At 37.4% G+C, this 13,434-nt stretch overlaps 1 protein-coding gene across 5 annotated transcripts in view; it reads left to right on the top strand.

Annotated features, from left to right (window-relative positions):
- The window catches only part of Foxn2 (forkhead box N2), a 58,822-nt gene extending 50,251 nt beyond the window's left edge, over positions 1-8,571 (top strand). For 3 of the 5 annotated variants that reach the window (XM_029558626.1, XM_029558625.1, XM_029558627.1), the window contains exons 5-6: positions 2,808-2,876; positions 4,780-5,399. In XM_029558626.1, coding sequence (XP_029414486.1) covers positions 2,808-2,876; positions 4,780-5,294 — 584 coding nt within the window. In that variant the 3' untranslated portion in view covers positions 5,295-5,399. Of the gene's footprint in view, positions 1-2,807; positions 2,877-4,779 lie in introns of all 5 variants that reach the window. The other 2 variants (XM_008823044.3, XM_017795602.2) reach the window with 2 other exon arrangements.
- The last annotated feature ends 4,863 nt before the right edge of the window (positions 8,572-13,434 follow it).

The raw sequence follows: 13,434 nt of genomic DNA, 5'->3' as shown, positions 1-13,434 counted from the left end.
CTTTCATACACATAAAATAAAAATAATAATTTAAATATTTCAGTGCCATCCTGGGCTGCATCAGGTCCTGTCTGGAAAAAAAGAAAAGTTTGGTTTCACAAAGTTAATTTCATGTTACTAGAGTTCAAGTTTCTTTGTCCATAATAAATTTATGATATAGATAAATTCTGTAAGAAATAAGTCCCGGGAATATTTTTTATATCATTCAATTATACAAATAGTACCTGATTTTATCACTTTTTAAAAATTCAGAAACTAGAAATTGTGTTCATGTAGCTTTCCTAGCCTCAGCAGTTTTAGGTATTATATTTCAGAAATTTAATCCCTTGACTTTTAATAGAAATTGTTATAAGGTGGAATGTTTAGAGCTGGACAGATGCTCAGCAATTAAAAGCACTTGCTGCTTTTGCATAGGACTAGAGTTTGGTGTTCAGCACCCATGTGGCTAAATTGTGATTTGAACCAGGACACTGGGCTGGGCCATAAGTGGGGTCTAGAATTCAGCCCACACACCGCTCTTCTGGTTGATCTCCATGAATAGGAAGTGCTTACCTGAGAAACAGCTTGCCCTTTCCCACTTCATGATAGGATGGAAAGGGCTAGTAGCTGCTGGTTTGGTTTGGTTTGGTTTGGCTCTAAAAGCATGCTGAACTCTTACCTAATTGTCTCAGATATCACTGTAAAAGACAGGAATTGGAGACAGTTGTTTCGCCCAGCATCAAACCCTGTGCAATTTCTTTTCTTCTTGAAATGCTTTCCCTCGGGGATTCCCCAACCTTCCTGAGCTCTTGACCCAAGACTGCCTTCTGGTTTTCTTTTCTCGTGCTTGTCACTCTGTTGTGCTGTGGTTTAATTTTTTATATTCTGAGCGATTAGGGATTTCTCTGTTTTCTGCTGTACCCTGTCTGAAATGATGTTAGACTGATGGTAGAACACTCAACTTATCGAAAGAATAAGAGAATGGAGAGTCTTCATGATATTCTGGTTGTTTCCTTCATTTTACTCTGTGATTCTGGATGCGCACTAAATGTTAAAGGATAATCCTTGCATTCCAGAGGCCAATTGCTAAGTTCAAATTCCACCCCCATTTTTTAGAGAGCCCCTTGGTTTTTCTCATCTTGGTTTGTTTTGTTTCTTAAAGACAGGGTTCTCTCATATAGCCCAGGCTGGCTCTGAACTCATCCCCTTACCTCTGCCTTTTAATGCTAGAATTACAGGCAAGTGCCACAGTTCCCAGCATGTTGAGGTACACTTGAGCTTGATGTTAAAGACAGTAATGTGAATCAAGTAAATTTAAAGCCCATTTTATTCTGATCAGGTGTCTATAATTATATCTGGTCCCAAGTTTTATTTATGGGGTTTTAAAATTTTTATTACATTTATTAACTTATGTGTTTGTACATTGCTACAGCATGTGTGGAGGTCAGAGGATAACCTGTGGAAATTGGTTCTCCTTTTCTACCATGTGGAATCCCAGGAACAGACTCAGGTTGTCAGGCTTCTCAGCAACTGCACCTGTTGAACTGTCTCACCAGCCTTATTTATGCAGTTTTGAGATGGGGTTCCTCATTGTATCTGAGACATGTCTCTGTGTGAATGCCCAGCTTACATGTCAAATCTATAAGCCCAATTTGATGGTTCACACCTAAATCCTAAACTCCAGTGGTAGAAGTGGAGGGTCATGAGTTTGAGGCTGGCCAAGGCAACATAGTGAGGCCTTGTCTCAAGAAAAACAAAAAAAAACCGAAAAACTAAACATCAAACAAAATGTATAGTACTAGGGTTGGGGAGTTAGCTCAGTCAAAAAGTACTTTGCTTACAAGGACCTGAGCCCAATCTCCAGAAGCCATGTGATAAAAGCCAGGTACTTGTAATCCCAGTTTGGGAAGATAGAGACAGGTAGATTCCTGGGACAGGCCTCAAGTTCCAGGCCAATGAGATACCCTGTCTCCAAAACAAACAAAAAAGGTGGACAGTGCCTGAGGACACCTAAGGTTGTCCTCTGGCCTCCACATACATTTGCACACATACCTGCACAAACATGAGCATGTATACACACATGAACACAAAAAACCTACAGTGCTTGTAGGCTTGTATGTATGACTAAAAACATTACTAATATTTTTGTTTCTACAATAATTCATTTAGTATTTATAAATTCAGATCACCTAGAGTGATCAATTACATATTTCTTTATCCCTACAACTACTATGTAATTAATGTTGTATTCTATAACTGTAAGACAGTTAACCACTGTAAACATGCTAAGAAGCAGTGTTGCTATACATTTTCTGCTAGTTTAGTTTAAGGACAAACCTTTTGAAATGTAGTTCAAGTGTTCATTTTTATTATAAGAAAGGAGCTTGTATTATTGCTCATCTCCATTATCTTTTACATAATAAGACAAAATTGTTCCATAATCTTAAGTAACACAGATTGCAAAATAATATGTATAATATTGAGATGTTGCTCAATTGGCAGAGTGCTTGCCCAGTATGCAGGAAGCTGTAGATCTGATCCCTGGCATCACATAAACTGGGCATGGTGGTCATTCCTGGAGTCCTGGCACCCAGAAGGATTAGGCAGGAGGATCTGAATTTCAAGGATATCTTCAGCTATATGAGACTCTGTCTCAGAATCATCACAATAATATGTATAAATTCTGATTTTTATTTAACGTGTATTTCTGCCTTTGTTGTTTTTAGGAGAATGGACACCAAAGTCTTACTGCTGGTTGGTTTTTAGTACATGCAAATGCTACAAAAGTCGTGAAGAAACTAATGCTTGCCACTCTCTTCCCTTTTCAGAATCTGATATTGATGCTGCCACCGCAATGATACTTTTAAATACTTCCATAGAACAAGAGATTTTAGAATGTAAGCAACCATGCTTTTCTTTTTAAAATAAATTTTATGGGTGCCTTTTCAAACTAATAATTTAGAATACGGAATGATTACATGTCACAGCAAATTATTTTTTTCCCGCTAAATTGTTTTGATCTAAATTACTTAGTTTCTATTTTACTATATTTCTATTTATATGACCACTTGAAAGAATAAACTTAATGCTGTGAGAGATTTTTACATTGACCAAGAAATAGAGTCAGAGAACTGCTTTTAAAAAAGTGTGCTTGAAGCTGGGCGTGGTGGCGCACGCCTTTAATCCCAGCACTTGAGAGGCACTTGTGAGTTCAAGGCCAGCCTGGTCTACATAGTGAGTTCCAGGACAGCTGGGGCTACAGGGAGACCCTGTCTCAAAAACACCAAAAAATAAAATAAAATAAAATAAAATAAAAATGCTTGAAAGACAGGCATGGTGTTACATGCCTTTAACCCTGGCACTCGGGAGGAGACAGAGACAGGTGAATCTCTGTGAGATCAAGACCAGCCTGGTCTACATAGTGAATTCTAGAGCTGGGGCAACAGAGAGACCCGATCTCAAAAAAATAAACAAGGCTTGAAGAACTAAAAATAAAAATAAAAGTTATAAATATGGGAAGAGATATTTACAATTTGGGCTGAGGAGATGGCTCAGTGGGTAAAGGCACTTGCCACCAAACTTGACAGCCTGAGTTCAATCCTCAAAGAGCACTCACTCCTATGAGTTGTCTTTCAGTTCCAAATTCATGCCTTGGTGCTTGCACACACATATACAAAATAAATTTAATTTTTTAAAGGGATACTTATAATTTGTAGTAGGAAAAGTTTTAAGATAAAATTGCAAAGTCCATAAAGGAAATAATAGGCAAACTTAAAAGTTCAAAATTTTAGAGTTCTGACAACAAAGGATATCTTTGAGAAAAATAAAATAGCATACACTGGATGTGGTGGCACACTCTTGTGATATCAGCTTTTGGGGAGCAATGGCAGGAAAATGGGGAGTTCAAGATCATCCTTGGCTATATAGCAAGTTTGACACCAGACAGGGCTACATGAGACCTCTCTCTTAAAAAAAAAAAAAATTGGCCTGAGGGCTCACCTTAGTGGTAAAGGCTTGTCTAGCATGTTTGGATGTTTGAAACCTGGGTGGGTTTGATTCCCCAGAACCACACAAAAAAGGAATAGTGAATACTGGGAAAATTCTTTTTAACTATGTATAATAGGGAAAAAAGGTTAGTATAAAACCTGTATATGTACCAGGATCCTACAGGAAAAAAATAAAAACAGGTCAGCAGAAAAGTCAGCAAAAATAGGACTAAGTGGGTCTCAAAAGAAGAAATGTCATTTTCAGACACCGTGTTTAGTCTAGGAAATGACAAAACAAAGTAAATGATGGCTAGTACAGTGTGGGAGACGGTTTGTCAATACACTGTTGGTTAATTGATATAACCATTTCAGAGGGCAATTTGAGAATACTTAGAATTTAAAATATGTATATCCTTTTACTCTGCAGCTCTGTTTCTTGGTATCCCTCCTAGAAAATTCTTTGCAATGTGAGGAAAAGGGCGTCCTGACGGATTTCACTGCAGCATTATTTGTATGAGTGACTATCAGTGAAGGAAATGGATAAATAGTGGTAGATTCTCACTGAGACATTCTGTGCCAACAGTTCAGAATAATTACATGTTCCATGGAAAGGCCAAGATATTTTTTGGTTAAAATGGTTAAAAATGTTTCAGATTAATACCTACAGAATAAATGTCTGGGGAAAAAAAGAGAAAAAAGTCCTACAAAACACTACTAATTCAAGCTCTTATACTCAAAAATGGCACACTAGTTTTCAGCAGTCTTTTGCAATCAGATCAGTTTGACCTGTTGATAGAAGTTGTGTTTTTCACAGGTGAGAAGCCTCTTCCTCTTAAAACATCATTGCAGAAAAAGAGGAATTATGGCAATGCATTTAACCGCCCCAGTGCTGTGCAGTTACCAGAGAGTGATTCTTCAGCCTCCAGCATTGATCCTAAAGCAGACCACAACTACAGCGCCAGCAGCATGGTGACACAGCGCTGTGCGTCCAGGTCCAGTGTGTCCTCCCTGTCTTCTGTGGATGAGGTGTACGAGTTCATCCCAAAGAGCAGCCACGCCAGAAGTGACGGCAGTGAGGGCTTTCACAGCGAAGACGACACAGATGAGGATGATCCTCTTGGAGATAGTGGCTATGCACCACAAGCTCATGCAGAGAATTCTCCAAAACGACAGCCAGGCAAAAAGATGCGAAAACAGTCATGTCAAGAAATTGATGAAGAGCTCAAAGAAGCAGCTGGGTCTCTGCTCCATCTTGCTGGAATTCGCACCTGCCTTGGGTCCCTGATAAGTACTGCAAAGACCCAAAGTCAGAAACACTGGAAAAAGTAGAAGTCCTTATTAGTGTAAAATGATTTCAAGTGTGGCAATACTCTTCTACTTATTTCTTTACAAGGGATATCAAAGCCATAATGGACTTCTTTAGTTTAGAATGGAGGAGGGGTGCCAGTTGTTTTCTAAATATTTTTGGTTGCTTTTTCTTTTTGTTTAATTAAACAGTTGCTGTTAGGATCATGCCTAATTATAAATCTGTGATTAAAAGGCCCCAGAAGAATAAATTCTGTGATAAGCGTCTCCCAGATTTGGACATTTTTGTATAAGAAAAGCCCCAGGCTCTGTCTTAAACTTGTAGGAAAAATCTTTTTTGATCTGTTGAAATATAAGCACTGGTAACTCAACTTTTCCCCTTTTTTTCAGTCTGTAATTAACTGGCCACTGATGTAACTAGCACTGTGCTCTTCTGACACTCAGCGGAGTAGGGTAGAGGTCCCATCTTTTGTCTTGTTCTTGTTTTAAGTTGTTGCAGCATGAACATAGATATAAACAGGAAATGATCCTAGATGTCTACAAAGGTTTTTCGTTACATAGCAAATCTAACAGAGTTCTAAGATTCAGGAAAGCCAATTTTGGGATGTGATTTCATCCAAGAAGACTTAATCCCTATTGCAATAGTATCTTTGAAATGTTTTTATTTCACAGATGATGCATAGCATTCATTGGGGCCTTTTATCCTTTCCCAAAGTACTTTGCAAGTATTGTTTTAAGTTTTAGCTGCTAGCTGTCTTTGTTAAAGTACAAATTGTCCAGTAAGAGGATATAGCCACAGAGTGTCAGGGAATGATACCCATTTTGACACAGTTGTACAGAAAGAGAATATTACATGTGTTTTCTAAACTGAGAGTGTATTAAAATATTTTGAAGATGACTTATGATATCATAAGTAAAGGTGGGTCATTGAGGGCAAAACTTCCCAAGCTTTGTTTGGATTAAAATTACAGGTACACTGAACATTTAATGAAACTGTAGAGATAAGATATCTTCAGGGATTTCAAAACACATACAAAATTAGATCTTACCCAAATTTTTTGAGAAGGCAATATAATACCTATATGTGCCATTACTCTATTCTAAAAGATTTTTATATTCCTATTCCAAAAGTGCATTGACTACAGTATTTTAAGTATTTGAACAAAACTGCTTATATAAGTCAGTTTTCAAATCGCTTAGTTTCACTATGTTATTCAGAAAGAACAGGGATACTAATACTGTAATTCATTATATTTTTTACAGTAATGGGAGCAACTTTCCCAAAGTTTAATTCTATTTCATGATCTAGCCTATGTCCTAGAAAATGTTTCATTTTTTTAACCATTTATATACATATATACACATACACAGGCTCAGGTTAATTTCCCACTTTCAGCTGTCTTTGTGACTATAAAGCATCTTGGGTTTTTTGGAGACACTTTTTTTATTTTAACTTTTAAATTTTAGAAGTTGGGCAAAACTGTCAAATGAGAATAATAAAAACATATTTCTTAGTTTACAGAACTTTTGGAATAACAGCATTAATACTCTGTCCTGTTTCCATGTTGTAACTGAATCTGGATAGTCACATTAATGGAATTGGTGCTGCTAAAATATACAAAATTGCCTTTGGTTGATAATGAAGGATGAGGTATTTAAAATTTTTTATTCCTCACAATTGTTAACCTCTCCAGAAAACAGGCAAACAAAATTAACCTCTACTGAGGCAAAGAATAAAACACCAGACAAAAGCATATTTTTAACAGTATACTCTTCCCTCAAATCTAGACATTAAAGCGTCAGTCACTAGCAGAGATGGTGCACACTTGTGCGCTGTAAGCTAACAGAAGCTCATGACATTCTCACATAGTTCATTGCGCCACTTTCCATTTGCTGCTGTGCCCAGGCATTCATCTCAAAGGGAAAACCTTTTCATCTTGGTCCTTATGACACCCTTGGAGATGTTGCTGTAGCTCAGGTGCTGACATAGAGACATGGCTCAGAACCACCCAGCCAAGGAAAGTCATTCCAAGTCCCAAAGAACAAACTGTGTAATAACCATACTAGAAAATCCAGAGATGTTACCTAAGTCTCAATATATTTTAAAACTGTGACTTAAGCTAAGCTATGATTTGCCTTACATCAAAATTCTTTTGTTGTAGCCGATTCCAATTTTAATGGATCCCTAGTAAAAGTTGTATCTTAACACTGTTTATCTTTCACATCTCTAATAGAATCAGTGTTTCTAGAATATATAGCTTTGACATTTATTTGTGCAATATGTTGCTAAATTAGTTAATCCTTAACTTTTCAAATTCAGAACGAAAACATTACCTGTATTAGTAGAGAAACTAACTAGGGGTGGGTCACCCTATTTCCACCGAGGAGCCTTTCCTGTTCTGGTAGCCAGCATGCCTTCTCTTAACTTGGATTCCTTTGTATATCTTGAAGTTTAGAGCACATTTTTTTTCCCTTTCACTATTTTCTGAGGCATTATGTAAAGGGTTCCTACTAGATGGTCAGTTATTACACGTTAGCACAGTTCAAAGCTAGAGCAAGTGCTAAGGGAATATATGTCTTTGTAGACCGGGAGGCCTTTCCAGCAACTTAAGCAACAGATGTGAATACTTCACAAAGCTGTAAAGACTGTTGTCTTAAAATACTATGATAACTTAGCACCCTTTTGTGAAACCTATAGCATTTCCTTAAGAGACTTTGAGGCTTTCTGGTTTACTTATACTTTATAGTTTTTTTCTTATTTTGAAATGTGTAAGCTTTGATTTAAAGTTTACTTCAATATGTTAATGATGTAGTCAGATATTTATTGAAAGGCAAATAGGGTATTTTAATGTTACACCTGCCATTTTTTTCTTGAAGTGCATTCTTTGCATCTAACTGCCAGTGCCATTGTCAAAACTTGTTTTTGAAAATTGTTGACTTTTTTTATTAAACTAAGTGCTTAAAGTATTATGTTGCCATCATATAGTGTATAAAATGTATAATTGCCAATTCATTGTAACTATTATTTATTTTTAAACAAAATCAGAATACTTTCTGATTCAAGAAAATTGTTAAATTCTGATGTAGTGTAAAAAGTTGTCCTGAGTTTAACTGCCAAGAGATGACCAGTCACAAGTGAGCCACTTCTCAGTTGCCATTCTTTGCTCGTATTCAAAAACACTTGCAAATGTTTAGTTTTTGTATCTAATCTGATAATTAAAATGTTTATAAAGTTTATTTTTACCAAAGATATGCAATTCATTATGATAAAGTATTGCAGAATAAATGTTTTATAACATTTTGTGCTTGTTCTGTTCTTTTGTGTGGGGGGTGTAGATGAAAAGTTTCCATTTCAAACATTCTTTTAAATCTGGTTTCTGTTGTTTTGTTTTAGATTTATTATTATTGGAGTATTTTGTTGTTGTTTGATTTTTGTGTTTTGTTTTTTTTAATGAGGCAAGGCTACTCAGACCACGGTGGCCTGGAGCTCACAGAATCTGTCCCCGCTTCTGCCTCTGCCTCCCTGGCACTGAGATTAAAGGCATGTGCCTCCACACCTAACTTTTTATTTTTTAACTAGGTGTGGGTGCATGTGAGCATGTACATGGGCCTGCAGGTGCCACGAGGCCAGAGGCATCAGATCCCCCTAGAACTGAAGTTACAGGCTTTGTGAGCCACCTGATACGGGTGCTGGGAACCAAAGTTGGATCCTCTCAAGAGCAGTGTATGCTCTTAACTGAGCCATCTCTCCAGCCCTGAAATCTGTTTCATTTTAAAACATTTTTATTTATGTGTATCTGTGCCCAAGTACGTGCATGCTACGGTGCATATGTGGAGGGCAGAGGACAACTGGAAGTCGGTTCTCCCCTTCCACTGTAAGTTCCAGAAAATGAACTCAGGTCCTCAGGCTTTTGTGACAAGGGCTTTTTACCTTCTGAGCAATTTCACCTACCCCCAAATTTCTATTAATTTGGGGGGGGGGGTTTGTATTTGTGACAGTTATGCATTAATAAGAAACCTTACTCTTTTTTTTTTTTTTTTTTTTTTTTTTTTTTTTTTTTACCAAGAGTGGTCCCCATCTTCTTCTGAGGTGTTCGGTTCCTCCCAGCTGTTTTCTCAGAACTTTCTAGTCTATTCTAACAAAGGGCTCTCATATTTATTGATTTTTGTGTTTTGTGTTTTTTTAATGAGGCAAGGCTACTCAGACCAAGGTGGCCTGGAGCTCACAGAATCTGCCCCTTAATATCTGCTTGATATTGAACAGCATATCAGGCGTGGTAGGAGAAAGTAAAAAAGTAACAAAACTGTTGATGACAAAGAAAGTTGTTTTTCTGACACAGAACAGTGAACAAAGCCACAGACACATGTCATCAACCTGTGTCCCCATGTTGCTGCCAACATCTGTGGGGGAGACTTTTTTTCCAAGGTCATTGTTTTCACTGTCTTCACCGTCACATCTAACACACACACACACACACACACACACATGCACGCACGCACGCACGCACATATTGTTCTGAGTCAGAGGCATAACAGTCACAAATAGATGTGGTATAAGATTAAAGCTATACATTTAGCTTAACCTGTAAGTTAATTCCTGTAAGTTAATTGCATCAGAATTCAAAATCATTCTAAGATTGATTACATTGTTTTTCTTAGGAGTACATAGTTGTAAATGTTCTTAAAACATACTAACTTGATTTACAAGGGTATATAAAATTTCAGTTTATAAATGCTTTGCAGAGTTTTTTCCAGAAAAAGTTATTACCTCAGTATTCTGCTTTTTGAAACACAGTCTCACTATGTAGCCCCAGCTGTCCTTGAACTCAAAATCTTCCCGTGTCAACTCTGCTAGTTCTGTGATTATAGGTGTGTGCCACTATGTCTAGCTAAAGGATTATTGCTGTTTGTTTTTAGACACCAAAAGTTGTGCTTTTCCCTATTCAATTATATATGTATGTACATATGTATACCTAGATATGAGACATTTAGAAATATTGAGAAAATGAATGGATTAGACTACAAAGTTAAGATTTTTTTCTTCCCCTTTTCTTTTTGTTCTGCTTTTTTAATTTGTTTGGTTTTTTTGTTTTTGTTTTGTTTTGTTTTTGAGGCAAAGTCTCAAGCGGCCTTGAACTCCTAATCCTCTTGTTCCCACCTCCCAAATTCTGAGGTTACAGGCCTGGGCCACCACGCATGGCTCCTAAAATTAGGGTTCTGAGTATACTAGTGTTACTTATTTGGTGCTATTATGGCTTGAGTGGGAAGTGTCCACCATAGGCACTCATGTCTGAATGGTTGATACCCAGAGGATGCACTGTTTGGGGGACGGGTATGGAAACACTTGCACATGGGTCTGTAGGGGTGAGGCTGAGGCTTATAGCCCAGCAGAGTTCTCACCAAAGCTCTATGCTTCCTGACTGCCAGTGCCATATGACTAGCCATCTCATGCTTCTGCCATTACAACTATGAGCCGTGCCCACTGACATGCCTTCCCTGTCATGGTGATCTGTACCCTCCTCAAACAGTGGGCCAAAATCCTCAGGTTGATTCTGTCACAGCCACAAGAAAAGCACTTCCCAGCCAGGAATGGTGATGCATGCCTTTAATCCCAGCACACCTGAGGAAGAGGCAGAGGTGGATGGATCTCTAACTCATACAAATACCAGCTCTTGAAAACTGGGAAATCCATTATAAAATGGAATCATCTGTAAGCAATATTTTGAACTTTAGTGTTCAACCCCATTGAACTTCCGTACTAGTAATTTAGATGGTATTTATGTTGAGTTATTTATTTGAAATGAGTCAAAAGAGCCATACTGATTTTAAGCCACTTACCTTCTAATGCATCCTTTTTTAACACAAAGTCATTTAAAGCTCATAGCCATGTGGGTCTTGCTTTTATTCCTAAGAGTTTTATTCTCACTTTTGTATTGGCTATTTTCTAATTTATACTACTTCTGAAGAAGAAATAAATGATCCCGTAATGTCTTTAGAAGAATAATAAGCCAGGTTGAAGTGCATGTAGTTTTTCTCAATAATTTCAGGACATACTAATTTGACAGTTAATTTTTTAACTGGAAATAAGCTATCAGGATGTACCAAAAAATTAAATTTGTTGAAGAATTTTTAAGAACTAAATTATTTTTAATCTTAGAAATAACATTAGTGAGATGTAGTAGTACATGGCTGTACTCCCAGCTGTTAGGGAGGCTGAAGCAGGAGGGTTACTTAAGCCCAGGAGTTCAAGGCCAGTCTGGGCAGCATAGTAAAATCCTGTATCAAAGGGGGAAAAAAATGTTAGATAAAATTTGGAATAGAGAAATGTTTATGTTAAGAATTAAACATTAAGAGATGGAGAGATGGCTCAGTGGTTAAGAGCATGGACTGTTCTTCCAGAGGACCCAGGTTCGAGTCCCAGCATCTACATGGCAGCTAACAACTGTCTGTAACTCCAGTTTCAGGGGATCCGACACCCTCTTCTGACCTCCATGGGCATTGCACAACATGGGTACACTTACACACAAGCAGGCGATACACTCATACACATAAAAATAATGAAATTTTTTTTAAAAAGAATTAAAAATTTTTTCTTAGTGCCAGGTGTGGTGGCGCACGCCTTTAGTCCCAGCACTCGGGAGACAGAGGCAGGCCTGGTCTACATGGTAAATTCCAGACCAACTGGGGCTACAGAGAGACTCTGTCTCAAAAAGACAAAAAAATTTTTTTTTAAGAATTAAAACAGCTATGTGCTATAGAAAGATTATATCTCATTTTCTAGAAGGTTTGTATTCCAAAAGTGTTTACAAATCTGCTGAAAAATAGGAACATTTTTCTAGTGATCTTTAAGGCAATACAGAAACAACAGTTCCTCCTCACTGAAGTTGATTCTTGCTCACAGTTTCTATGAAGGATTTACTTTCATTATAGATTTTCCTCAACCTTGAGACTTTGGTTCAAGTAAATGTTTACAAGTCAGTCTTGGAAATTTTTGATAAAAGAGGAAACAGTTGGACAGAAAAGAGATTGTAAGAAGTAGAATTCATTTAGGGGAAGATTTATGAAGCTGAAGCTGTCTTCATCTGTTTATGAGAATTCCAAAGGAATTAACCAGGTTAAAGTACTCTGCAATGTAAGTTCATATTATCTTGTATATTAGAGAGGAGTTGAGAAAAAGTTCCACACCCTTGGTAAACGAAGCATCTCTACTCAAGCATCCTAGTGCCTAACCCTAAGCATTGGGCATTGTGCCTTTGAGTCTGAGCCATATACATTCAGAAACAAAAATATAATCTTAAACATGTGAACATACAGCTGTGAATTGTGATGGTTCCCATGAAACAGATTCTATGGTTGGCAAGGTGGCTTAGCAGCTAAAGGTGCTTGTGTGTAAGCCTGGGGATCTGAGTTTGATCCCTGGAACCCATATAAAGGTGGAGGGAGAGAACAGACTCTACAGAGTTGTCCTCTGACCTGCACACATGAACCGTGGCATGAGGGCCTAGATGCACATGTGCACATACATACACATTTTTTTTAAGAAGACTAGGTTCCAGAACTGATAATGTGTAATCATATCATAGGGGAGGCTGGTTTAAGGATATAATTTAAGCTTAATATTGGAATAAGTATGGAAAATTGTTCTAGGCAAGGTTATCAGTATTTCATTGAGATCCTTCGAAAAATTTCACATTAAGTTTTCAGTGAACTAAAAAGCTATTGTAACTACAAAGCAAACAGGCTGAAGCCAGCTTTTGCAATGCCCTGTGAGTTGAGGAAGCCATTGGAGTTGTACATAATCTAAAAAGATCACCTTGACACTTTTACAGCTGTAATAGAGTGACAATACCAACTTAATCTCTGTTTTAAAAAAAAACCTACCAAGTGGATAAAATATTCTAAGTGGGGTTTTGGAGGGGCAAAAATCAATGAGAGATATCTCTAGCCACGTCGATTTAGGGGTGGGGAGGATGCAGATTATAAAAATCAGAAACTAAATGTTACATATACCAGCTCCAGGAAATCTGATGCCCCCTTTTGGCCTCTGACAGCACTGCATGCATGTGCACAAATCCACACTCAGACACACACCTAATTAAAAATAAAAATAAAATCTTTTTAAAAATAAAGATTTGGGGACTGGAAAGATGGCTCAGCAGTTAAG

The sequence above is a fragment of the Nannospalax galili genome, unplaced genomic scaffold, assembly GCF_000622305.1.
Source record: "Nannospalax galili isolate Female #2095 unplaced genomic scaffold, S.galili_v1.0 scaffold286, whole genome shotgun sequence".
Classification (NCBI taxonomy): Eukaryota; Metazoa; Chordata; class Mammalia; order Rodentia; family Spalacidae; genus Nannospalax; species Nannospalax galili.
Note: the sequence above shows the minus strand (reverse complement) of the source record. Positions and strands in the feature narration are given on the sequence as shown.